The 25,502-nt window shown below is 42.5% G+C and overlaps 5 protein-coding genes across 5 annotated transcripts; 2 read left to right on the plus strand and 3 right to left on the minus strand.

Annotated features, from left to right (window-relative positions):
- Positions 1 to 718: 718 nt before the first annotated feature.
- Positions 719 to 5,524, minus strand: LOC129582456 (transcriptional enhancer factor TEF-4-like). Its single transcript, XM_055473970.1, has 4 exons — positions 5,353 to 5,524; positions 1,512 to 1,694; positions 996 to 1,123; positions 719 to 937 (listed from the first exon to the last, which is right to left on the minus strand). Exons 1-4 carry the CDS (start codon positions 5,522 to 5,524, stop codon positions 719 to 721), a joined length of 702 nt encoding a protein of 233 aa, XP_055329945.1.
- A 2,917-nt stretch (positions 5,525 to 8,441) lies between these two features.
- On the plus strand, positions 8,442 to 13,096 carry LOC129582234 (nucleolar complex protein 3 homolog). The gene is given in 6 exon segments (XM_055473700.1): positions 8,442 to 9,192; positions 9,716 to 9,734; positions 9,737 to 10,020; positions 10,670 to 10,990; positions 11,578 to 11,935; positions 12,588 to 13,096. Coding segments are annotated over 6 exon segments (1,977 nt in total). The 5' UTR covers positions 8,442 to 8,598; the 3' UTR covers positions 12,989 to 13,096.
- A 199-nt stretch (positions 13,097 to 13,295) lies between these two features.
- Positions 13,296 to 15,642, minus strand: LOC129582158 (nuclear transcription factor Y subunit gamma-like). The gene is made up of 6 exons (XM_055473592.1): positions 15,475 to 15,642; positions 15,004 to 15,392; positions 14,708 to 14,779; positions 14,424 to 14,642; positions 14,046 to 14,246; positions 13,296 to 13,690 (listed from the first exon to the last, which is right to left on the minus strand). The coding sequence occupies exons 2-6, from the start codon at positions 15,202 to 15,204 to the stop codon at positions 13,520 to 13,522; spliced, it is 864 nt and encodes a 287-aa protein (XP_055329567.1). The 5' UTR covers positions 15,205 to 15,392; positions 15,475 to 15,642; the 3' UTR covers positions 13,296 to 13,519.
- LOC129582157 (coiled-coil and C2 domain-containing protein 1-like) lies at positions 15,466 to 22,723 on the plus strand. The gene is made up of 12 exons (XM_055473591.1): positions 15,466 to 16,028; positions 16,094 to 16,298; positions 16,783 to 16,940; positions 17,001 to 17,213; positions 17,908 to 18,279; positions 18,757 to 18,949; positions 19,042 to 19,299; positions 19,798 to 20,153; positions 20,647 to 20,927; positions 21,249 to 21,375; positions 21,573 to 21,724; positions 22,287 to 22,723. The coding sequence occupies exons 1-12, from the start codon at positions 15,954 to 15,956 to the stop codon at positions 22,504 to 22,506; spliced, it is 2,610 nt and encodes an 869-aa protein (XP_055329566.1). The 5' UTR covers positions 15,466 to 15,953; the 3' UTR covers positions 22,507 to 22,723.
- A 143-nt stretch (positions 22,724 to 22,866) lies between these two features.
- LOC129582457 (uncharacterized) lies at positions 22,867 to 24,510 on the minus strand. The gene is made up of 4 exons (XM_055473971.1): positions 24,326 to 24,510; positions 23,667 to 24,053; positions 23,222 to 23,343; positions 22,867 to 22,994 (listed from the first exon to the last, which is right to left on the minus strand). The coding sequence occupies exons 1-4, from the start codon at positions 24,508 to 24,510 to the stop codon at positions 22,867 to 22,869; spliced, it is 822 nt and encodes a 273-aa protein (XP_055329946.1).
- Between the last annotated feature and the right edge of the window lie 992 nt (positions 24,511 to 25,502).

A 25,502-nucleotide genomic window follows, 5' to 3' on the forward strand; every position in this document is an offset into this window, starting at 1 on the left:
TTCTTATAGTATCCTTTGAAACTATGGGAAGTTGCGGCGGTAGTACCCGTCTTTTCATCAGTGAATTTGGCCGACGCATTAAAGAGCAAACAGGATAAGCGCGCGCCACCGAATTTTTGTGGCAGCGTCTAAGTGTGGAAATTCAGCGTGGGAACGCTGCTTCTGTTCTGGGAACGGTTGGGTGTTCTAAACAGCTTGAAGAATTGTTCTTTTTGTTCTAAATCGGTTTATCAAGTTCAAGTGTAAATGGCAATTTTAGCTTGTACAATTTGTCAATAAAATCCTCATCCTTCATGTGTCTTTCCAACTTTTCTGCACTCTCCACTGATTAATAAGAAATTACGATGACCCCATTATTCGATAGAATCGGACATTGCTTTATTGGCGGCCATTTAATGCGATCAACGGATTTCTCACTGAATTATGAGATTGAATTATAGAACAGCAAAACATTATTAAACCAGTTATACTGTATAAACCGTATATTTATATAAGGAACAAAAATTACGCACCGAAAAGCAGCTTTTACGAACGTATATGTATGTTGACCTTTCCCTTCAAGGAACACGCATGGTTTCGCTGCCTTCCGCATCAGCAGCTATGAATTACGTTAAGGAATAGTGGGAGTCCAGTGATCCACGCGATGGATGCCGTGATGCCATCCATGAAAGTTATTTCGCTAAGCAGTAACTGTTACATATTAGAACTGATCTGCGGATCAGTCGTGTTGTGTGGGGCGTAAAAAACTAGCAAGCGGAATGAGCACAAAAACCACGGCCATCAGAGAGAGAAACAGCCGGACACCCGTGGGGGCCCTGTGGGTCCCGGACAGCCTCCCGGCTGGAAATACACAGGCAGCTTCCGCCTTCTCATTGGGCACCACTGTGGTTGACGTCGTTGACAGGTCCTGCAGGGCTTCCTCTCGGACAAGCTGCTCCTAAACAGACATTTTCTCGGCTAACTCGACCAAGAATTTCTCCATGATACCGCCGTACCCGCCATGGAGACGGCAGTTCTCTAGACATTCGGCGCGCCAGCACCCGCAGGTGACTGGACACCTGGCCGGTGGTGCGAGTTTTTCCCGTTCGCGCTGTAATGTAGCGGGCGATAAGCTCGTTGCGGCCTATAAGTAAATAAAATTCCTGAAAGTTTGATGCCAAACAGGTGTACTGTACCAAAAGCCTCATTATGAACCGACCTTCTTCAAAAATATATGGAGTTCCCTCGCAACCGCACCAGAGTTCCACTATGACCAAACTTATTAAGCTTTAAAATCTAATATAACATTGTGAGATTCGGTTTACAGGCTTATAAAAACTTCTAGAGCCATTGTCCGGTGTACGAATTACTACTTAAGTGTGTTTGGTATCACTACCATGATGTACCAGGTTGCTTCCCTTAAACAGAGAAGTGCCGGTTTAATAGCGCTATGTGCGCAAAACGAAGAATCTGCATGCATGATTGTCTTAGTGCGCCGTTGCCTGGATCAACCGAGTTTCACCAGCACTCACCGTACATCGCGCCCGTGTCGCTCAAGATGATCTTGCAGCGTCCGCATGCCGCGTAGATCTGCAGCGCCTCCTGGAGGCACTGTTCCACATCCGGCGACCACACGCCTGTATCGCCATCACGGTTGACCAGTTCAGTCTCGGCGCTATCGTTGCCGTTTTGCAGACTTTCCATATCATCCATTACTATAAAAGTAATTATTTAAAACAAACTGGTAAGAAAGTGACTGCTTACAATATGCGGTGCAATTAAAAATCGGAATGTCTCAAATTATACCATAGTTATAAGTCCCCTGAATAAAAATATGTATTAAATCTTATGGACTACGTTTTTTTACAGCACGAGTAAAATCACGTTAAAGTTTTCCGGAAGTCTTACCGCTTGAAAATCAGTTTGCTCTTCTGCGCAAAACGGATTGGAAAGGTTTCACCGATACGTATCGGTGATTTCAGCAGTATACTGCTGAAATCTCGTGGGCATCTGCTGTTCTGGAAGTTCTTGAAACACACATAAACTACTATGCATTCCTAAAGAAAGAAATGCACGTTGACTGAGGGGTTGTTTGCATTCCTGACTGGTAGCCATTCCACAGCGGTCAGTGACCGCTGTGGAATGCGGCCGAATGTCCATCCCCTTTTATGGCGATAATGCGCTTGCTGAACTGACTGGTAGCACATGATCAGGCGCAGGTGACCGTTATTGCTCTAGCGCTTACTGCAGAAGGTTGCAAAAGAGAACAGCGAGACCAGCCGTGGACTGAAAGGGCGCATACACGTCTGGACCAAGAGAGTTGGGCGGCGCCTCCTGTCAAAATTAAATACGTACAGCCGTACAGGGACAGAACTAGACGATTTAACAGGAAGCCGGCCAAACTGTCTTCACCGTGGATAGGTATCATCGGAACTTGACATCAGGGTATCAATCAAATCCACATTGTACTAACGATTATTTATTATAACATTCGCGATTCCGCACTCTGCTTCCAGTGCCGGTGAGGCGCATAGAGTCGCTTTCACAGGCGTATTTCGAATGCGTAGGAGGGATTTCCTTCAAGCTGCCGCGTATTCCTGCGAAACTCTCTTTGCTGTGCGACTGCTATATTGCAACAGCAAGCTAGCTGGTATGACTACAGTTCTAGTGGGTTGGTTAATCCACCTTACCACGATGTGTCGGCTGTTAGTACGGGAAAGGCTGGCACGGTCGGCAGCGATGCTGACCGGAAGCTGACTACCGTTTATAGGGTGCAACACGAGGTCAGCGCAGATGTTTATTACAAGTACAACGTAGCAAGAATCAGCGAGCAACGCAAGCTGAGGAGCAAGAAGGGCATAAGCACGGGAGCAAGAAGCGCGGGAAGCGCATTTGCAAGAAGCGCGGACGGCGCGGAGCAAGTTCAGAGCAAGCTGCAGCAAGACCAAAATTCAAGATGTTTCTGACCGTGGGATGCGGTCGGTAAAAGTAGGAAAATAAGGATTCTGATCTTCGTAATACAACAACCAATAATCAGTAGAGAAAAGCAGTTAACACTCCTACTGGCGGTACATCTAATTTCTATCGCTACAAAGCCTACAATATAAAGTTTTCACGAAGACCTCAAAAGTTAAACTTGTTAAAGGAACCAGTTTTAGGGACTTCCGGCGTGTGACGCAGCTAGCACCGCCCATTGTGGCACGTACCATGATCTGGTACACATTTTGGGAGTTTTTAAATTCGGTCATTAAATCTTTATTTTTCGTGCGAAAAAATGGCTTCTTCTGGACAACTTTGGTTGCAAATTAAGGAACGAATTGCGGAAATAATTTTAAGCGGTAAAAGTGTCGTTTTGAACCAGATTTGTGCACACGGGAGCAGTACACGGAGGCGTATGGTCCGTATAATTATACGTACGTATATACGTACGGACGCGATACCTTTAACTCACCTTGCTTTAACGCACGCATCCTTCATACTTGTAGATAAAAATAATTATATATACTTAGTACAGATCAGACCTGGGCAGTTAATTTTAACTATTTAACTTAACGCGAGTTTTTTTCGAGTTAACGAGTTATAACTTAACTCTGAAGCTTAACTCGCGAGGACGAAAACTTAACTCTAGCGCAACTCAAAAATAATATAGAACAACTCGAGTTTAGCGTAACTCTGCAGATTTCAGTTGATGTTAAAAATGAAACTGAGTTTCAGAAATATCATCAGAAAGAATATTATTCTAACCGTGTATCGCATAAATTTTCGAAATTATAAAAGCATCTATGTTCAAAACTGTTCGTGCCAACGAACAGTACGACCGCCCAAGGCATTGGCTAGATGAATATAAGGGGAAAACCACTACACTCGAACCGTCTCCCTGTACTGCTGCCGTTACCTGGCTGGAGTTTCTACGTTGTAGGCTGTAGCTAAACACGGCACTTCTTTAGTGCGCCAGATTTAATCAGATGTACTGCGGTAACGCATCACTATCCAGGCGGGTGACAGCAGCAATAGAGGGAAACAGTCCGAGCAAAACGCTTCTCTTCTTCTACGTAAGTATTGTGGAGTGCGAGTGCAATCAGTGCATTCTGACTGTGATTGTAGTCTTTTACATCATTTGAGCTTTAATTAACATAATGCAGTAACACGTCCAGGCTCTAGCAGCGTGCAGAGAACAGACGGGGAGTTTTTAGAGAACAAACTTTGGTCAACGGTAGGAGGACGCCAATGTTCTGCAGCAAAACCACAAGGGAATTTGTTGTCTGTGTGTTTCTGCTACTTGTCCATTGGGAAAACAGTCCGAGCCGTGTAACGCCATGTTTGGCAGCCATGTACAGAGAACCATACTAATACACCATAGTGTAAAAGTCCAGCGTTGCCGGCGCTTCCCTGGGTCCCAGACGAGCTAATTGCACTGATGCGAGTTCTGAAAACACTTGCTCGAAAAATTTTAATTCTGAAATGTGTTTCAAATCTGGTAATAGTGATACTAGTACGCATAAGAGATTAGTTGAAAATGGTTAATAAAGTGCAGAATTTTTTTATTGAAAAGCGATTTTTTTTATTTTAACGCGAGTTAACTCGAGTTATTGTCGCTAACTCAACTCGTAACTTAACTCGCGAGCTGCGATTAACTATTAACTCTAACTATGAGTCCAAATTCCATAACTGCCCAGGTCTGGTACAGATCAACAGATTAGTAGTACAGATCAACAAATCAGCGACATGCGACGATGCTCCCGATGCATGTTGGTGCCAACGCCAATCCAGCTCCCGCACTGGCCCTTTTCCGAGCCTGCAGCATTCGAATGTGACTGGACACTTCGCTGAGGGTAATCGTTTAATTTCCGGTTCGCACGTTAATGTAGCGGATGATCAGCTCGTTTCGGGCTAGAAATATTACGAGGGCAATTCCTTATAATTATTATGTGCATTAAACGGGAAGAAAATCATGGAGGTCCATTCATTTCGGAAACATCAGAAATATTTTCTCCGGTTTTCTTATGCTTTCTTATTTTATTATTCAAGTGTTTTCTTATGTTATATTCTTATCTTCTGCTTAGGTTTCTTATTTTTGTTATTTGTTTCTTAGGTTTCCTTATGTTGTTCCTATATCTTATTAGGCTTCTTAGGTTTTTTGCATCTGTTATTTGTTTTTAGGTTTTCTTATGCTTTTTATAATTTCTTACGTTATCCGTATTTTCTACATGTTCTTATGCTATTTTTACATTTTCTTTTGTCTTCTTGATAGTTTTCGAAATGTTCGGTTTCCGACATGAATGGTTTACCGCGTAACTGCATATTTGCGCTATTTGTATGAAAACGTTAGGTTTCTTAGAACGAAGTTGGTTCAGCAGCACTTACTATACATACGGCCCTCCTCCGATAAGATTATCTTGCGACGTCCGCACGGCGGGTAAATCTGCAAGGCTTCTTGCAGGGCTCCTTCCACATCCGGCGACCAAACGTCCGATGCGGCATCACTGCTGCCCAATTCATTTCCGGCGTTATCATCGCCGTTCAGCGGATCTTCCATAGCATCCATTACTAACAATAATTACTAAAATCAAGCGCACTAAATCGCACACAGAACAAATTTGCTTCCCGCATTTGGTACGAAAGTAGCTGCTTAGCGTTGCAAAGGTGAGCTGTAGAATCAAGTTGCCTATAACTTATGATGAGGGATGACATGTATGAGGAATAACATACCGTAAAATTCAAATAAATCGAATTAATTTAAGCACTCAAGTTCTTTGTTTACCATTTAGGACAATATAAACAACCAGGCTCAAAATTTTACGGATTTCTTACCGCTTGAAAATCAATTTCGGTTCTGCGGAGAACACATTGCAAAGGTGACACCTGTGTTATTTAATTTCGAAATCCCGCGGGTAATAATACGAAGTTGTTTTTGATGCACACGGCACAGAAAGACTAATCTCACTAATCTGCATTCCTAAAGAACGAAATTCACCGCGTGGACTGTATGTTGGCATTCCTGCCTTGTTGGCATTCCACAACGGTCATTGACTATCATGGGATGTGACCGCAAGTCCATCCCCTTTTACTGCAATCTTGAGCTTACTAAACGCTGACTGGTAGCACATGGTCAAGCGCTGTTGCTCTTTGTGGTTACTCGCACAAGACCAAAGAAATTTCCAACCAAGACAGTGGGGCGGAGCCTTCTGTTCAGTAATAACCGAACTCGAAGAGTCAACAGGAAGCAGGCGAATATCTGCACCACGGATATCTGCTTAATTTTGCTTAATTTTGGAATTACTGTAGTGCTTCATAAAGATAAAATTGGCGGGTTTGGTGAAATTTTTTTAATTGTCAGCGAGTTAAAAACCGTTCAGACGGCGTTTTTTCTATCTAATTTTTGCAGAATCCGATTCCCCGCGTTCTTTTACATATGAAAACGTTTTTTGCTTAATTTTGGAATTAGTGCTTCATAAAGATAGAATTGGCGGGTTTGGTGAAATTTTTTTAATTGTCAGCGAGTTAAAAACCGTTCAGACGGCGTTTTTTCTATCTAATTTTTGCAGAATCCGATTCCCCGCGTTCTTTTACATATGAAAACGTTTTTTTCTTAATTTTGGAATTAGTGCTTCATAAAGATAGAATTGGCGGGTTTGGTGAAATTTTTTTATTTGTCAGCGAGTTAAAAACCGTTCAGACGGCGTTTTTCTATCTAATTTTGCAGAATCCGATTCCCGCGTTCTTTTACATATGAAAACGTTTTTTTCTTAATTTTGGAATTAGTGCTTCATAAAGATAGAATTGGCGGGTTTGGTGAAATTTTTTTATTTGTCAGCGAGTTAAAAACCGTTCAGACGGCGTTTTTTCTATCTAATTTTTGCAGAATCCGATTCCCCGCGTTCTTTTACATATGAAAACGTTTTTTGCATAATTTTGGAATTGGTGCTTCATAAAGATAAAATTGGCGGGTTTGGTGAAATTTTTTTAATTGTCAGCGAGTTAAAAACCGTTCAGACGGCGTTTTTTCTATCTAATTTTTGCAGAATCCGATTCCCCGCGTTTATTTACATATGAAAACGTTTTTTGCTTAATTTTGGAATTAGTGCTTCATAAAGATAGAATTGGCGGGTTTGGTGAAATTTTTTTATTTGTCAGCGAGTTAAAAACCGTTCAGACGGCGTTTTTTCTATCTAATTTTTGCAGAATCCGATTTCCCGCGTTCTTTTACATATGAAAACGTTTTTTGCTTAATTTTGGAATTAGTGCTTCATAAAGATAGAATTGGCGGGTTTGGTGAAATTTTTTTTTTGTCAGCGAGTTAAAACCGTTCAGACGGCGTTTTTCTATCTAATTTTTGCAGAATCCGATTTCCCGCGTTCTTTTACATATGAAAACGTTTTTTGCTTAATTTTGGAATTAGTGCTTCATAAAGATAGAATTGGCGGGTTTGGTGAAATTTTTTTTTTGTCAGCGAGTTAAAAACCGTTCAGACGGCGTTTTTTCTATTTAATTTTTGCAGAATCCGATTTCCCGCGTTCTTTTACATATGAAAACGTTTTTTGCTTAATTTTGGAATTAGTGCTTCATAAAGATAGAATTGGCGGGTTTGGTGAAATTTTTTTTTTGTCAGCGAGTTAAAAACCGTTCAGACGGCGTTTTTTCTATCTAATTTTTGCAGAATCCGATTCCCCGCGTTCTTTTACATATGAAAACGTTTTTTGCTTAATTTTGGAATTAGTGCTTCATAAAGATAGAATTGGCGGGTTTGGTGAAATTTTTTTATTTGTCAGCGAGTTAAAAACCGTTCAGACGGCGTTTTTTCTATCTAATTTTTGCAGAATCCGATTTCCCGCGTTCTTTTACATATGAAAACGTTTTTTGCTTAATTTTGGAATTAGTGCTTCATAAAGATAAAATTGGCGGGTTTGGTGAAATTTTTTTACTTGTTTTTACTTAAGCAAATCCGTCAGCGGAATCAGCATTTCAGTATAAGCTGCAATTTGCAAACCACATACTCCAAAGTATCAAAATTAATTGGAAACAATTAATTTGTACCTCAGTAATTCCACGACGATTAAAAATTACTGACAAGCAGATGTAGGCTGGTGTTTGTAATTTGTTCTTATTTACTGGGGGAGTAGACCTGATTTTTGGTTAAAATTATATTATTAATAATTCCCGATGCTCGTAAGTCGTACGGTACATTACAGTCAGCATCAGCGCAGATTATTTACCTATATTCTAATTTACTTTTAACACGCTTAAAATGGTTTCTGGGACATAAAATTCTTTAACAACGTAATAGCATCATAGAAATTATTAACTGCACCCTATATAATTATGAAATAATATTTGTATGTATGAAGATGTCTCTAAGCCGACCGCTCTCCATCCGACAGCTACGATGGCCCGTCATCCGCTGCACCGAGGCGGCAGCTGCTTGAGCACGAATCCTCCAACTTCACGTTGAAAATTCACAAAATCTATTTTCTGATTTCCTTCCTCATTCTTCAACAATCTCCTGCATCTGTTCACAGTCTCCTTGTCACACTTGTTGTGTACAGTAAAGTGGTACTATACATTATTAATTCGTGTGCGTGATTATCCGATCCCGTGTGGATATCCGGCGTGAGATACAAAATGCGGAAGAAGACCAACCTGAAATTAGCTGCTGTGCGTCGCGGCGTCAAACGCCAACTACAACCAACATCATCCAAACTCCACGCTTCTAGTATTTATCCCCACTATGACGCCGACCTGCCCCCGCTCAACTTCGACGTCCTGGCCGACGACGGCACGTACAACGACCTCCTGGACGCCTCCGTCGCCGAGGACACCATCCAGCGCAAAAACAAGAAAAAGCAGAAAACCGAGGACCCCGACGATCTCCGCAGCACCTTCCAGGCCTCCTCCAGCGCCAATGTGCGTTTCCTCTTGCCGACCAAGGGGAAGGATGGTCTGCAGATGCGCTACCAAGAGATGGAGGAGATCCCCGAGAAGAAGAAGGAGAAAGCTCAGGAACCCCGCGAGGACCCCCGCGAACCCGTCAAATTCCCGCCCTTCGCGGGGGATCCGCACTGGAAGCGGCGGATCGCGTCGTTGTGTCTGGATGTCATCGAGAATCCCGAGAAAAACTTGAAATCGCTGCGGGAGCTGTTGGCCGGGCTCGGGGAACCCGGGGTGGAGGGGAACGTGATTGGGGTGATTTTAGCTAGTCTCGTCGAGGTTTTCAAGGTAAGGCTAAAGTTTACACAGTTTTGGGTTGCTTCACAATGATTTAAAATCAGAATTTATTTTTTTAATTTTCGGAGTACTTTTGCTGTTATCGGCAGTGAGAATCAAATTAAAATTATTTTACCTTATTGTAGAATATAAAATTAAGTTAGACTGATTAATTTTAAAATACTTACTTTCCGAGTACTCGTATTTTTGATTTTGTAAACAGGAAAATAAAATTCAATATTTATAGTTATTGTGTTACTGATTTATCGTCATGTTTAAAACTTATTTCATTTAATTTTAATAAATGGGCATTTAATTCGACCATTTTCTCCATATACAATTAATAAAATAAAAACTAAATAAATCGATTTCCCGAGTATTTTAATTTTAAAAACAAGGAATTTAAATTGAAATTATCGTCATTTTTAAAAACTATTAGATTCAATTTTAATAAATCGGCATTTAATTTGCCCAGTGTCTCATATATAAAATTGTTGAAATTATAATTAAATAAATCAAAATTCTTTACTTAAAGGATATTCTGCCGGGCTACCGCATCACGTGGCGGGGGAGGTGGAGAAGGAGCAGCGCATGAAGAAGGAGACGCGGGAACTGCAGAGCTACGAGCAGGCCTTGTTGGGGCTGTACCAGCGCTATCTGCAGAAACTGGAGGGGCTGCTGGGGGCGCTGAAGGGGAAGGGGGCCCCGGTGGGGGCGGAGTGCGGGGTGGCCGTCAAGTGCCTGACGCAGTTGTTGTTGACGCAGATGCACTTTAATTTCCGCAAGAACCTCGTCTCCGCCGTCGTCACCATCGCCACGTGCCGCGTCCCGGAATTTCAGGTAAATTTAATTTATTTGTAATTTTTTGTAGATTTATTTGCAATTAGTTATTTCCCTTAGTGATTATTATTCCTTAGCCGGGACTTTTTTCGTTCAGTAGAGTAGTATTATTTTTAATTCTGTACATTTCTTTTTTGGGTTTTTGCTTAATTTTTAGACGGTAGTTTAATTTGTTTTAGCAAAATTTTGTCTTGAAATTTCGCCCAATTTGTTGCGAATTTTCACCCCTTTCAGGCTGTATTTTTGCCCACCAGTAAGATCTGCTTTTCTCTTCTCTGGCCATGAATTTTTTTAGTAGAACATTATTGTTTTTAATTTTGCAAATTTGTTATAAAAAAATTGTTTATAATTTTATTTTCATGTTGAACATTTTAAATTACGTGTACCGTATCATGTATGTGTTTTATAGAAGAAATTCCCTGGATTTTTTCGTCATTTGATTTTTAAAGTGTTCCTGCACATCTGCAGTATCTTCCGCTGTTTGTTTTTTAATTTGCCGTAAATTCTACTACAGTTAAATTTGTGCTAAAAAATGTTTTTTTTAAATATTGGTAAGGAATTGTATTTTATTATCAGAAAAATAATATTTTCCTCTCGATTTTTTCCGTCACTTCTCATTTTCTCAGTGTTGGATTATTTTTTTCCCCAGGAAACGGCGGCGGTGTGTCTGGAGACGGTGTTCCAGCAGGACAAGAGCGGCGACGCCAGCCTGGACGCGGTGGAGGCGGTGTCGAAGCTGGCCAAGAGCGGCGGGCAGCGGCTGACGCGGCGCTTATTGGAGACGCTGACGTCGATTCGGTTAAGTAAGCAGTTGATGGAGGAAGCGCGCGAGAAGAAGGCCAAACCCGACCGCAAAACCCTGAGCCACGCCGAGCGGAAACGGCAGAAGGAAGTCGCCAAGGTGGAGAAGGAGCTGCAGGCCTCCCAGGCCCAGGAGAACGTCCGCGTCAAGGCCCGATTGCAGTCGCAGGTGTTACGAAAAATTGAAAACATAATTTGAAAAATTAATAATTTTGTCTTTGTAATTTTCAGAATTTTTTTGAATCTAATAAAACAATTTATGAAATGGTTTTCTTACCGAATTTTATTACAGTTATATTGAGCACTTTATTCATCTTTTCAATGGTTTCCACTTTCCAGCACTAATTTTAATTTTAGTGTTTTCTTTAATTAATAAAAATTTTGTTTTTCTGGTTTCCATAGTTTTAATTAAAAGAATATTTTTCTTGTGGTTTATTGAATAAACTTGATTCTTGCCATTTTTTGGAAAATAAATGACAAATTTAATTTGTATGCATGATTTATTAAATTTATTTGTGATGCTTTTATTGTCAGTGGAATTGTTTTTGTTGATTCAGAAAATTTTTTCAGATTGTAACATTTTTTAATTTTTTAAAATTGTCAGTAAATTTGTTCTGGTTGATTTAAGGAATTTGTTATTGATTATTTTATTTTTGAATTTTTTATTGTCATTAATTGAATTTTTTGTATCTTGAATTTTTTATTTTCAGGTTAATGAATAATTTCTTCATGTAAATAATGGTTGAATTTGCGTAGATTCTGCAAGCGTTATTCGCGACGTATTTCCGCATTCTGCGGCTGGCCGACGAACGCACCCGCCGGAAGCTGCTGCCGGGCGTCCTGATGGGCGTGGCCAAGTTCGCCCACCTGATCAGCATCGATTTCATGGACGACCTGGTGGAGACGCTGCACAAGATCGTCCAGACGGAGGCCTGCTCGCTGCTGGAGGGGTTGTTGTGCGTGCGGACGGTGCTGACGTTGGTCTCGGGCCAGGGCACGGCGCTCAACATCGATCCGCACCGGTTTTATCATTATTTACTGCAGGCGCTGGCCGGGCTGCAGGGCACGGAGGAGCGGGCGGTGTTTGTGCAGATTGTCGAGTGTGTCCGCAAAGGTAAAGTTTTGTGCGAGGAAAAAAATGGAATTTTTCGGAAAAAAAATCAGATAAAATTAAACACAAAAATTGTCGTGCGGATTCTTTTATTTGTGGTTTAATCATAATTTGCCTGGAATAATAACATTATTTTTTTGTGGAATGTGTCAGTTAGCCTTTAGGTTTATAATAATTTCGTAATTTAAATAACCGGTTTAATTTTAATAATGATTTCTTAATGAGAACTTGGTAACGAAAATCAGAATTAGGTATAGAAAATTTCCTTTTTAATTAAAAAGTTCGAAGTTTGAAAAATGCTTGCGAATTACGAAATATACACTCGTAAACTGGAAATTTTTGATTAAAAATTGGCAAGAAAAAAGAAAATTAGGAACTGAAATTTGAATTGAAATTTTCGAAAATCGATAAATGCGTGCAAATTACGAAATACACACGTAAATTAAAATTTTTATCAGGAATTCCGAGTTTGAATTGAAATCTGAAATCTGAAAATCTGAAATAAAGATTCGGATTTTGAAATTAGAAAATATATGCGAAATATAAAATAAAAAACTGTATTTTTGAATTTAAAATCGGAATTTTCGGAAATAAAAATCCGAAAATAAATTTTAATTACGTGATTTTAATTTGGCTGCTTTATTTGCTGATGTAGGGTTCATCGAGCGTAAAAAGTTGATTTCGGTGGAGCGCGCCAGCCGGTGCGCCAAGGGCCTGGCCAGCGCGGCGCTGCGCAGTCCCCCGGTGGAATGCGTGGCCCTGTTACTCCTCCTCAAGTCCCTCCTGACCGCCCACCCCCGCCTGGACACCCTCCTAGACCCGGAGTTCGTCCAGCCGGCCCTCATCATCCCCACCGCCGCCGACGACGTCCTGGCGCCCGCCCCGCTGTGGGAACTGCAGATGCTGCGCCGCCACCATCACGCCGCGGTGCGGGCGTTGACGGAGAAGGTGCTGGGCCACGACCGCATCGCCAATCAGTGGGCGGGGCTCCTCAAGACCGATCCCCTGGAGGTGCTCCGGGATGGCGCGGCGTTCGGGCTGGCGGATGTGTGTTGAAGCGGGGAAGGTTGTGTTGTGGGAGAAACTGAATTAAAATCATGGGAAAATGTGCGCTGCGATTTGATGGAATATTTTACGAATTTAACTGCAGCAATTAATATTAAATTCTGTTAAATTCGGATTTAATTTGATTTTAAATTTCAGATTAACAAAACTTCGTGCACAAATTTTTCACAAAATTTAAAAAAAAAACTAAAAAATCGTTAGTAGATAATTACTAATAATAATATTTCAAAAAGAATTAGAATTAATTATTTAATCAAATGGAATTTTTGTTCGTAAACTAAAAATTTATTAATGAAGCTTTAATTTCAGTTAGCGGGTTTTATTAATTATCGTTTGATACAGGATATGTGCAGATGAACTGAGAAAACAAATAACAGATTACAAAAAAACAGAGCGGAAGAAAATAAGTTACAAGGGAAAAGTCGGGCTGCAGATGCAGAGCGCGGGTTTTTAGTGGGGAAACGGCGATGCCGGTGCAGCATCAGGATAACAGATAGGCAGATAGGAAATCGGGAACTACAGTCAATCGGAGGCTTCCTGCGGCTGCAGCTGGTTGGGATTGATGGAGACCTGCAGCTGGCTGCCGCCGCCGGTGGGCGCCTGGATGACGATCTGGTTGGAGGCCGACAGGGGGATGCCCAGGGTGGAGATGTACTGCCGGATGGCCTCAATCTGCTGCGCCGTCAAACTCAACTGCAAAACGCAACGCCAACGTCAATCATCATATTAAAATAATTAAAAAATTAATATTAAAATCGGCGCAATAAAAAATTATTTAATCATGGAGTGATCCATTAGTAAATTACGCAAAATTAAATCGACCCCAACCCCTACAAAAAAACGACTGAAATTGTGAAACTGATCCTTCAATTTATGCTAAAATTAAATCCAGAAAATCGGCGCCAGTCCTTACAAAAATAATTTAATTTTCAAAATTGCTGCTCAGAGCTTACTCCAACAAAAACTAATTCTCTTACATTGCCAAAATAATATATTCATGTTGCGAATGATAAATTCGAAAAAAAAGCTAAAATAAATGGGTACTCACGTTGGCTTGCTGGATCTCGCCGGCGGAGTTGTTGATGACGACGGGGAGCGTGGCGCCCTCTTGGACGCTGAGCGTCTGCTGCGCACTGCCCTGCACGGCCAACTGCAGCTGCGTCACGGGCACGCTGGGCAGGCCCTGCACCGCCGAGGTCACCTGCCCGCCCTGCTGCACGAAGTACTGCACCTCCGACACCGACCGCGGCTGAAAAACAACCCAGTTAATTTACTCATTTTTAACACTATGTATTTCTTAAATAAATCACTAAATTTCATTAAAATTACGTTTTTTATTTAATAACTTTTATTGCGCTATTTTTTCCCTTTTTTAATTTTTTTAAAATTATTTATTTTTAAGTAATAAATGTTAAAAAGCCCTCACCGTGCTTTTGGAAGGCGGTTTGGGCTTCACTTCATCGCGCGGGACAATGTCGATGAGGAAATCGAACTGGTCGCACTTGCTGACGGCCGTGGCGACGTCGTTGCGCTGCAGAGTGCGGCGCTTGTTCTCCTCCACATGCAGCCAGGCACGCAGTGTCAGCTCTTCGATGAACATCTCACAGGCTTTGGAAAGCACGACGGGCGCTTCGGAACTGATCATCTATCGCCAAATCACGTTTAGATCATTGCAAATTTTAATATTATTAGCAGGAAGATTTTTCCTACCCCCACGTCTTCGTCCAGTTTCATAATCTTCTTGATCCTGGCCAGGGGTAGCTCGGGATGGCGAAACTCATCCTGAAAATCAAACAAAAACAATTAGTACAGCGCAAGTCATGCGTCTCCGTGTACAACATCACGTAACTGTTAGTAATGAACGGGAAAGAAACCGGATGCGCCGCTATTAACGTACTGATTTACGAAAATCATAATACAGCGCAGGTTATTCGGCTTCCTGTACAGTACTATGCGATTCCTAGCAGTGAACAGGTAAGAGACCGCATGCGCCGCAACTAACGTACAGGTTTCATGGCACGAATCCGATGCATCTGGCGCTGCCAGAAATTCCGCAGGGACGCCTCCGCCGAGGATTCTTTCCCGGGGATCTCCTCGCTCCCGGAGGCCTGGATGACTAGCTGTTGATTGGCATCCAGGATGACGGGTGTCCCATCCGCCGTCATCAGACTGGTGCCCGGAGGAAAATTCGATAAACTGAAGGCCATTGTGCAACAGGGAAATTCCGATCGCCGCGAATTTCGGACGAAAAGTTGCAGAAGACGAGGGAGAAACGCTGCCGGAGAGTCTCGGCGCACCAAAACAGGAGAGTGGCGCCAATCCGAAAGGACTAATCAGACGTTACTGCAAATTCTGGTTCGCCAGCCAGGAAATCCAATCGACAGCGAGCGCGAGACTGCAATCATTGGCGCATTGAAAGACACGCCAGCTGTGATGGTTGGGTGGCTGCTAAGCCAACCAAATTCCTCGGTACATACCTTCCGTTCTGCTGCTCTCAGCTCGATTTACCACTGATCCTCCTAATCCTATTGTGTCTCTCCTTGATCTATGGATCATCCAGCAACAGTACACAGGATATTGGCTACAGTTCGATTATTTATCCCGTTGTTTTTCTCCTGACTTTTGAAAGTGAATAAACGTGCATTAACATGAATTAAATAACGGTCGATTTTGAATCTCCACTGCAGCTAAAAATGCGCTGCAATTCCATCCACGGTTGAATGTGAATTCCACTGGCGATTCGTGTACTTTGAGAATAACCACTTCCGCCATCGAGTGGAATGGAAAGCACATGGCCTGTCATTATTTGTTGCGAGTCATCTTGAAAACAATCAACTTTTTGAGTTTTCCAACTTTTCCATGTTTACGATTTGTATTTTTTCTAACTGAATCCAGAAGCAACACGATCGGATTATTATAAACTTTTATTCTTGTTGGAATACGTGAGGGATCGAGCATGGCCAGCAGGAAACCGCGCAGTTCGCAGCCCGCGCCGTCGCGTCCCAATCGAGCCAATGTTCCCTTCCAAATCGTAAGAAAAATCCTACTGCGTCGCTTCTGCAGCGTTGTATGTGAGTCTGTTGGTGTCATTCGCAGCCGTTCGGCATGCCCGACCTGTCGATGGACGCCGCCATGGACGACTTCCTGGGCGGGGACGACGGCGACATGAACGACGAGGACCTGGAAGCGGAGCTGAACGCCCTCATGAGTGGCAGCGACATCCGCAGCCGCCCGCCCCGGGGCGCGGGGGTCTCGCCCCAGCCGGCCAGGGGGGCGCCGTCTCCGCAGGGAAAAGGACCTCGTAAGTGCTGTCCCCAGTTAAGGGCACTTTTAATTAATTTTTTAGATTTTTTAAGGGTAATTTGAATTTTATTTGGAATTAAAGTGAAAATTAATTGATAATTTAATCAGTCAGTTATGTATCCAAATTTATTAAATTCGAACTTTTTTATTAAATTAAGTACATGAAAGGCAGTGTCAGTTAACTTAGCCACTAGGTAAGCTTTTTTTATTGATTTTTTTAATTTGTTGGATTGTTGGAGGGATTTTGAATTTTATTTGGAATTCAGTTTATACCGAATTTTTAATCTACCAGTTGTATTAAATTCGAACTGAATTGAAAATTTAATGTTTTAATCAGTTAAAAAAATTTAATCAACCTTGAGTATATTTGATTTTTCTTCGACAGATTTTTAAATTTTGCAATTTTATTTTTACTAAATGTTGGAGTGAATTTTTGGGATTTCCTTTGAAATTTTTCACATTATTTTCGATTTTTCATGCAGCGATGGCGCCCCCGCGACGCAGCAAGGGCAGCACCCCCAACCCGGCCCTTGTCCCGCCGGTGCTGCTCGGCCTGGACCTGAAGGATATCGAAAAAATCGGGATGGACGAGGGACACGACGACGATGAGGATATCGATGAGGACGACCCGGAATTACTGGTAAAATCCGTCTGCGCTGCGTTTTCAGGGGCGGAAGTGATTGTACAAAGGGGGTTGTAGGCGGAACTGGCGGATCTGACCCCGGACGAGGTGGACGACATGCCGGTGCCGGCGCGGACCGAGGTGAAGGTGTCGCCGGCACGGGCGGCTGCCGGACACTCGCCGCTGGTGACGCTGCTGTTGGAGCGGCTGGAGAATTACGAGGGCGCCAAGCAGGAGGCCGTGGACGGCAAGGAGGCGGGGAAGGTGCGCCGCTACGAGCGCGCCATTAAGGTACAACGCTAACGTAAAAATTCAAAACAGTCGGTTGCATAGATAGCCTGCGGCAGTGATTTTAACGAAATTCGCAGAGAAAAGATGTAAGTTAGTTTAATGCGAATGAATAAGATATCTTCAATAATTTGGTTGTATGCAGTTGATTAAATTGTTGAATATATTAAGCAGAAAAACCCAGCGATGGTAATAGTTGATTGATTCTGTAGAACAGTAGCTGGAAAGTAAATTAATGGTAATAATTGATATTAGTTTTGTCGATAAGTTGTAGAAGAAAATAACAAAAAAATTAAATTATGGCAATATTTGAATTATTGTTCAACAGGAAAATAAACCGTGTCAGTTAATTTTTGCTCACTAAATTAGGAAAATAAATAAAATAAAAGGGGCAATAAAATAAATTGAATTTGTTTCGATAATTTTAAAGAAAACCAGAGCCGGAAAATTAAATCGTCGGAATATTAAATTCGTCGTCGTCGGAAAATTAAATCGTCGAAAATGAAATAAATGGATTATTATTTAACAGGATAACAGCCGAAAAATAAATGGCAGTATTGGAGTCATTTTTTAAAACATTTATTTAGTGGAAAAATCGGAGGATACTTACCTCAGTATTCGCATAAAATCAGCGGCAGATTGTTGCCTTCGCGAAGTGATTTACCGCGGCGGTGACGGAAGTATGATTATTCGATAGACCATAAAAGAGCAGATCGGCGAGGCGAAGAAGGGCCAGCCGGTGGCCGAGGAGGACATTCCGCCGCCCATCTTCGTCAAATCCGTCCTGCAGAAGCCCCTGGCCGACAGCAAGCCCTTCCCCTCGGTCCCCTCCAACCTGGCCCAGCAGGGTCACCACCCGGCGGTCGCGGCCCCCAAGGAGGCCCCGCCCAGCGTCCCGCCGGTGCCCCCGCGGCCCTCCCCGCAGGCGCCGGCGGCCGCGCCCGTCAAGGAAGAGAACTTCGTCCTGTTGACGCTGAAATCGCGACGCGAAGAGTACCGGCACGCGGCGCTTGAGGCCAAGCGGGCGGAGAATAAAAAGGACGCCATGCGCTTCATGACCGTCGCCAAGGTGGGTGCACATTTACAGAAAACAGGAAAAAATAATAAAATAAATTATGAAAGCAAAAATAAAATTAACGAAAAATGGGACGGAAAATATAATCAACGGGTGATCGATGGGAAAAATAAAGAAAATAAAGAAAAAACTAATCGAAGGTAAATCGAACAAACTGCCTGTTTAAACCATTTATTTTTAACGACTAACGTTAAAAATTCATAACTTAAAAGTTAAATTTAATACTGTTTTAAAACTTTTTTTCAATTTTGATTTATAATTTTTTTGAATTTGGAGTTTGTTTAAATTTGATTTTCATGTCAAATTAAGCCAGAAATAGTCAGATCAAAGGAAAAAATAAAATAAAATGAAAATCAAATGGAATGAAAAATTATAATAACGAAAAACAGACATAAAATAAACCAGAAATAAAATGAACTGAAAAATAAAACATAAAGAGAAAATGGGCGAAAAATTGCCTGTTTGAATTAGCAATTCGACGTGGTGATCGAGGCGGCGGAGCGCGGCGAAGAGCTGGATTTATCGGAAATGCCGCCGCATCCCAGCGAGCTCCCTCCCGAGTCCCCCGGCCCGGTGAAAACCGCTCCGGAACCGCCACGGACCGTCCCGCCCCGGGCGCCGGCTCCTGTTGCCGGTGACGACGACATTCCGGAAATTGACCCCGGTAAATGAGCCGTAAATAAACATATTTTGTCATCAGTAAATTTGGAAATATATTTTGCCGTAAATTGGATTAATAAATTTAAAAATGCGCAGCGGATGCGAAGATGGCGTTCCATGCGCCGGACGCACCGAAGACCGTGTTGGAAGCGCTGCAGCAGCGGCTGCAGAAGTACAAATCCACGGCGGAGGAAGCGCAGAAGGCCGGGGATGCGTCGCGGGCGCGGCGCATGCAGCGCATCGTCAAGCAGTATCAGGACGCCATCAAGGACGTCCAGGCCAAACGCCCGGTGGATTTCGCCGAATTGCCCACGCCCCCGGGATTCGGGCCCATTCCCACGAGCGTCGCGGCCGGTGCGTACAGAATTCCATGCGCAATTAATTATTAGAATTTTCTCTCGGTATTTTCATAATTTTGTGAAGTACATTTTTTATCTTTTCTAATAAATCCTTTTGCATAATTTCGTTCAACGAGAAATGTTTTCCATATTTTATTTTATAGTTCACAATTGTTTTGATAGTTCGTCACACTTATTTTTGGGAATTAGTAAGTATTACAAATATTTAAAAATTGATTTTTTTATTTTTTCTTTAAAACGTTTTTAATGATATTTTCAGTTACTGTTCTTTCGATTGTTTTATTTTATTGTTTTGTAAATTTAGTTTTATACATTTCGTAATTTATGTTAAGCATTTTCGGCAATTTACGAAGTATTTTTCGGGAGGTGGATTTATTTTGATTTTTTATAAATACTTGCGAACATTTTTGCTTTCTTATCAGGTACGTAATAGTTTTGGAAGATGGATAATTTTTCTTTTTTTTATTTCAGCAATTCTTTCTTTTATTTGTAGGTCGGCCATCGGCTGCGCCGGCAGCTGCTGCCGCCGGCGTCAAACCCGCACCGAAGCCGGCCCTTCCCGCCGCCGCCCACGGCCGGCTGCCGCACGCGACAACGCGGGAATCGCGCAACGAGCAGCAGTATCAGCTGCTGAATGAGCGGCACAAGCAGCTGAAGTTGGCGGCGTTGAAGGCCAAGAAGGAGGGCGCCGTGGAGACGGCCAAGCACTATCTGCGCCAGGCCAAGGGCCTCGAACCCATGATCGAGGCTTCGGCTAACGGACTTCCGGTGGATTTGGCCGCCGTGCCCAAAGCGCCGCCGGGGTTCGCCAGCGCCACGGCCGGGCCCAGTGAACGCGACGGGTTCGAGGTCAGTCGGGGGAAATAACGAATAATAAAAGACATTAATTTAATATTCTTAAAGAATTCGATTTATCGCAGCCGATGGCCGACCTGCAAATGAGAAGAGAATTAATGCTAAATGAAAGAAAAATTATGCAGCACTCCATCCGATTAATAATGATAATGAATTGAATTTTATTCTTTAATGAAGAAAATTACAATTTATAAATGATGAACGCGACTCTGTTTCGGTGATCAGGAAAGTTTTCGAGAAATAAAATAACTGCAGTACACGTGCATGATTTTGTAAATTTGTGAAAATAAAATCTATCCATTTTAATTTATTCTAGACATTCTTTTGCACTTTCAGGGTTGTTCTGTTAGATACAAAATTAATAGAAATAATTTACTAATAAAAAATTAAATTTCTGGTAATTTTAGAAGAAAATATGGTAAAACAATTACTGAATTTGTATAATTTGAAGCCATAGTTGAAAGAGTGTTTTTGGGCGCCTGTGCAGGTGGTGGGGTACGAAGAGGCGGGCGCCCACCGGCCGGCCAACCAGCCGGGCAGTCGGGCGGAGGTGTTCGTGCAGCTGGAGAAGGAGCTGGTGGCGCAGGTGCAGATGTGTGTGCGCAACGCGGCGCACTTCCACAAATCCGGCGACATCCCCATGGCCGAGCGCTTCGACAAGTTCAACCAGCACGCCCGCAAGGATCTGGAGGCCCTGCGCAACGCCTTCAAGCACGCCCTGCCCGTGCCCAAGTTCCACTACGAGACGCGCGTCTTCTCCGTCGTCAAGTAAGAAAATCAATGAGCAAAATAAACAATCAAAATAATTATTGTAAATTCGATACGAACTGGATTACCGATTGTTGATTTTAAAATCGATGCAAATTAAATTCATTGATTTAAAAAGCCGGTAATATTTAAGGGTTTTTAAATAAACTGTCATATGTATGTTATTACAAAAATAAACTGTTATACGAGTTTATTTAAAAATGCAACAGTTATTTAAAAACCGTTAAATAGGAAAATGGATGAAAATATAGATTTAGAATGAATTAAAGGAATTTCTGGAAGCGAAGCGATAATGCAAGGTGGGTTGTTGTGTTGTGTCAGGTGCTGTCCGGAGTTGCCGGATAATGTGATGGAATTGACCATATTGCGCGGCTTCGGCTACTCGTTGCCGGGATTCGCGCCTGCGGATTTCACCAGCTATGTCAAATGGGATTTTCCCTTTCCGGCGGTACGAATTACACATAACTGGTTTCCTTTGAAAACGGGAATTTGGTGGATTTTGTAATTGTGGTTTTTATATTTTTTATTGTTGTAAAATTTTTTTCTTTCTTGGTTATTTCCGATGCTTAGCCAGTTGGTGGTTGTACGTATTATATGGCAAAAAAACAGGGAATTTGGTTGATTGGATAATTTGTGTAATGGCAGGAGGCGCCGCAGTCGAAAGCGACGACGTGGATCAAGGGGACGAACGAGCCGGAGTACAACGCCACGTTCCCGCTGCAGATTAACCGCAAGTCGCGCGCTCTGGCCCGCATCATGAAGTCCAAGGGCATCAACTGCGAAATCTACGTCAAAATGTTAGCAAAAACACCGCTGCTTTTTTCTTAACACTTCTTTAATATATTCAATTAATTCTCAGAGGAATTTATCGCGGAATTTGGAGTGTGGTTAGACAGTTCGGAAATCGAGAGTCATTCGTTTTATCAGAGTTACGAGCAGACAGAAACTGACAGAAAAATATTTTACAAAATAATAATAAGGTTATAATAAGAGAAACAATAAATAACAAGTACTACGAAGGAGATAATAATTATAAAAAAATGGAAAATTAAAAGACGGATTAAATAAAATCTCTTATAAAATTGAACCAATAAAAGAAAACGGAAAATAAAAAAAAACTTAGAAAAAAAAGGACCAGTAAAATAAAATAAAGAAGCTAACCAGTAAGATAAAAAAAAATAAAATAAGAAAGTAAAATAAGTACTTAACAGCAAGAATAAAGAGGATGATGACAAACGAAGCGTAAACATAGATTAAATAATATAAAACAAACAAAACCAGGAAATAAATTGAAGAAAATACGAATTCATTTAATTGTATTGATATTGGTATTTGTCAATAAGTCGTGGTGGTCGGCAGGGGCTTTCTGAAAGCGGATAAAGTGCTGGCGACGGTGCAGATCCCGCTGGAGGCGCTGGAGACGCACTGCGTCCTGCACGGCGCCTTCAACCTGATGAACGGGAAGCAGGCGGCCGGCGGCAAGCTGGAGGTGCGCGTGCGGTTGCGCGAACCCATCGTCAAGCCGGAAGTGGAGGAGCTGCGCGAGAAGTGGCTCGTCATCGACCAGTTCGTCCGCTGACACCGGTCGTCGCTTTGACGCAGCGTGTGATGTTTTCCTTGAGACTCGGGTGTGTTTTTTTTTGGGTTTGTGTCTGCTTTGTGATTTTTTTTTAAGGCTACAATATCCATTCAGCGCCAATTTTGTCGTTTTTATTCCGCAAATGTGTTGATTAATTTTGTCGAATTATGGGAAATTCATGACATAAATAAATAGAAAAATAAAAATTTAAAAGTGATTATGTTCAAATATATGGTTAATTAATAATACAAATAAAAAGGATTGAAACCGGATGACCAGCATCCAGGAACTTATTTTACAGAGAAACATTCGTCGAAATAAACCGAATAAAGTATAAATACTCGTATTGGTCAAATTTATTTATGCGACACTGTTGCGTTTGTCGTTGACGGCGCTGACATCGACGCCGGCGGGCGGTGTGCCGGCGACGGCCAGCCGGTTGGCCGGGTCATCCGGGAACGGGTTGGCCGGGACGCACTCGCATCCGCCTACGACACGGGCATTCAGATTAATACGCGGATTACAAATCAACGGATCAAAAATAAAAACAAGTATAAAATGAAAAGAAATAAAAATACGTAAAACAACTGAATATGCATTAATAAAATGACGAACAAATTGTGGAATTACTAAAAGTGAAATAAAAAAATGTACAAAACTCGGAAATTAATTGAGCAAAAAGAAGGATTATTTCCAGAGCATAGTGACAGCTTACTTTCGACGAGGAGATAATCCTGTCCGAAGAGCGATCCGAACTTGCCGCTGGGCGCCGAGAAGACGGCGTGCGGCACGTATTTCTGCGTGCAGTTCCCGTAGATCAAATTACACTGCGAACGCCTACAACCGGCACTTTCATTAATCCAAATCGACCAGAAATAAATATATGCAGCTGAATTTTTGTTTAATTTGAAAATAAAATGACAATCACATTACCCAGTGATACTCTTGATAATTTCCTATTATAATTAATCTTATCAAATTTAATTAGAACAACAATAAATAATTCAATGTAAATATGTATATAACATAAATAAGTAATAAAATAAACAAAAAATAATAAAATTATCGGATAAATAATAAAATGAATTCAATATAAATCTTTAAATAAAATATTTATTAATATAATTTATAACCTAATTATGCACTGGTCATTTGCTTACACGCAGACGCGTTTGAAAACGGGCTGGACGAAATCAGGAAAATCCTGGATGATGGTGAAGGTGTCCTCGGTGATGGCCGACTGGCCGAACTGCGGATAGGCCACCTCGGTGCGGACGGGGCAGCAGGATTCAGGCAGCAGCCGGCCGCTGGCGGCGCACCCGGCGACATTGCACACGCTGGTGTCGTCGCGGCCCAGCGCCCGCGGCTGCGGCTCACCGTTGTGCCGCTGCAGGCTGCGCACTAAGGCGCTGCTGATGTCCAGCGCCTCGCTGTCCAACCGCCGACCGGCGCGGCTGGCGTTCAGCGGCGCGTCGTCGGAGCGGGCGCGCACGCGGATGAAGCGACCGGCGTTGGCGATGGTCGACGACAGCAGGCGCATCGCCGTACTGGAAAATATTCGGCAATTGGCAATATTGTTAAATTACATTTTCCGCAGAATTAACATTTTCCCACGATTCCCGTTTCAAACCAAATCATTTCGAAATTGCAAGCCGGGCTTGGAGCATTTGCAACGGCTCGAAAATAAAGAATTATGTGTTTCTTTAAATTATTAGTCAAATATGAGTAATTTTACCCAGCCAAGTTCTGGTTGTGTACTCGTAAATAAATTACTGTTTAATAATGTTTAAATTAATAAAATTTTAACGGGTTAACTTACGGATTGATGGGTTTGCCGGCGGGATCGGCGCTGCAGCGCCACCGCTCGTCCACCGCGTCGCCCCACCCGAAGGCCATACTCTGCCGACACGGGGCGCTTTTATCGCCGGTGACCTTTGCCGTCTCGGCGCTTCCATGGCCAGGGAGCGCGACGCAGCAGACAGCGAGCAGGACGATAAAATACATTATATAAACTCCTGCTCCTTATGTTCCTTGATTAACAGATGGACGAAATGCCCGCAGTTCTTCAACGTTGAACATTAACGGCACGTAAATGTACTGCGTAGCTGCATCACTTACGAGCACGACGAGGACCAACAAGACTTGGCTAGCAATCGAACGAGCACACGCGCTACTTCGCAGTTTATATACTGTATATAAGCATTATGTGGTTTATATAGGCTGGCAGGAAAGCGTGATTACTGCCCAAGGAGACACCGGGCAGGGAGAAAGGAAAGCGAGAGTGAAGCAGCCTACAAGCAGAATGTGTGTCTATGAAGGCGCAAGGAAAGCGCGCCGGTGGATTATAATACAGGCAATGATGCAGTACCGGGTTGGACGCTGTCCAGTGGCTGTTATAGGCCAACGGGGTTTCTGGGCCGCGGCTGACAATTAACTGCATCCGGGACGTGGCTGATTATGACAGCCTTCTGCTTTTCTTCTCACTGCCTGCTAAAACACTCAACATCGCACTTTTCCTGCAACCAATGAGGAGCTAAAAATAACAACACACCCGTACTTTGCGATTGCTTTATTCGGCTAGTTCTTTCGAAAATCCGTCATGGGTTATCGTATGAAATTGATAATTTTTCTGGTCAGTACACGTATTAAGCGTGTTGTCAGCGTGTTTGTGCAATAGCCAGTAAGTACTCTAGTTACGAGAAAATGCGGCCCGTTGTTGCGAAATGGCTCGCTTAATCCGCACCAGCAATGTACCCTGATAATCTGATTATATTATTTTGTATGTACGACTAAAGAGAAGTTTAAGCAAAGAATTTAAACCGCCAACAGCCAGTTCGCGCTCTGTATAATGAACCTGCGCAAGTAGACCCTAATTAAACTGCTAAGCGCCGGACATATTCGTTTGTGGAAAATGGAAACTTTTTTTATCCTTTAGTGATTGAGACGTTGGGAGTATTTGGCCCCGCTTTCAGGGAACTGTTGCATTTCATGGGCTG

Source organism: Paramacrobiotus metropolitanus, unplaced genomic scaffold (assembly GCF_019649055.1).
Source record: "Paramacrobiotus metropolitanus isolate TYO unplaced genomic scaffold, Prichtersi_v1.0 Parri_scaffold0000007, whole genome shotgun sequence".
NCBI lineage: Eukaryota > Metazoa > Tardigrada > Eutardigrada > Parachela > Macrobiotidae > Paramacrobiotus > Paramacrobiotus metropolitanus.

What these genes read in the sequence shown, in the direction of transcription:
- LOC129582457 (XM_055473971.1), bottom strand. Translation starts at nt 24,510, where the DNA reads ATGTATTTTATCGTCCTGCTCGCTGTCTGCTGCGTCGCGCTCCCTGGC. An exon ending in GTTTTCAAACGCGTCTGCGT is followed by an intron (nt 23,344 to 23,666) that starts GTAAGCAAATGA and finishes TGCCGGTTGTAG; the next exon opens with GCGTTCGCAGTGTAATTTGA. An exon ending in GGATTATCTCCTCGTCGAAA is followed by an intron (nt 22,995 to 23,221) that starts GTAAGCTGTCAC and finishes CCCGTGTCGTAG; the next exon opens with GCGGATGCGAGTGCGTCCCG.
- LOC129582158 (XM_055473592.1), bottom strand. Translation starts at nt 15,204, where the DNA reads ATGGCCTTCAGTTTATCGAATTTTCCTCCGGGCACCAGTCTGATGACG. An exon ending in AACTGGACGAAGACGTGGGG is followed by an intron (nt 14,643 to 14,707) that starts GTAGGAAAAATC and finishes ATTTGGCGATAG; the next exon opens with ATGATCAGTTCCGAAGCGCC. An exon ending in GCGAGATCCAGCAAGCCAAC is followed by an intron (nt 13,691 to 14,045) that starts GTGAGTACCCAT and finishes TGCGTTTTGCAG; the next exon opens with TTGAGTTTGACGGCGCAGCA.
- LOC129582456 (XM_055473970.1), bottom strand. Translation starts at nt 5,524, where the DNA reads ATGGATGCTATGGAAGATCCGCTGAACGGCGATGATAACGCCGGAAAT. An exon ending in CGACACGGGCGCGATGTACG is followed by an intron (nt 1,124 to 1,511) that starts GTGAGTGCTGGT and finishes ATTTACTTATAG; the next exon opens with GCCGCAACGAGCTTATCGCC. An exon ending in AACTGCCGTCTCCATGGCGG is followed by an intron (nt 938 to 995) that starts GTACGGCGGTAT and finishes ATGTCTGTTTAG; the next exon opens with GAGCAGCTTGTCCGAGAGGA.
- LOC129582157 (XM_055473591.1), top strand. Translation starts at nt 15,954, where the DNA reads ATGGCCAGCAGGAAACCGCGCAGTTCGCAGCCCGCGCCGTCGCGTCCC. An exon ending in TCCGCAGGGAAAAGGACCTC is followed by an intron (nt 16,299 to 16,782) that starts GTAAGTGCTGTC and finishes TTTTTCATGCAG; the next exon opens with CGATGGCGCCCCCGCGACGC. An exon ending in GTGAACGCGACGGGTTCGAG is followed by an intron (nt 20,154 to 20,646) that starts GTCAGTCGGGGG and finishes GCGCCTGTGCAG; the next exon opens with GTGGTGGGGTACGAAGAGGC.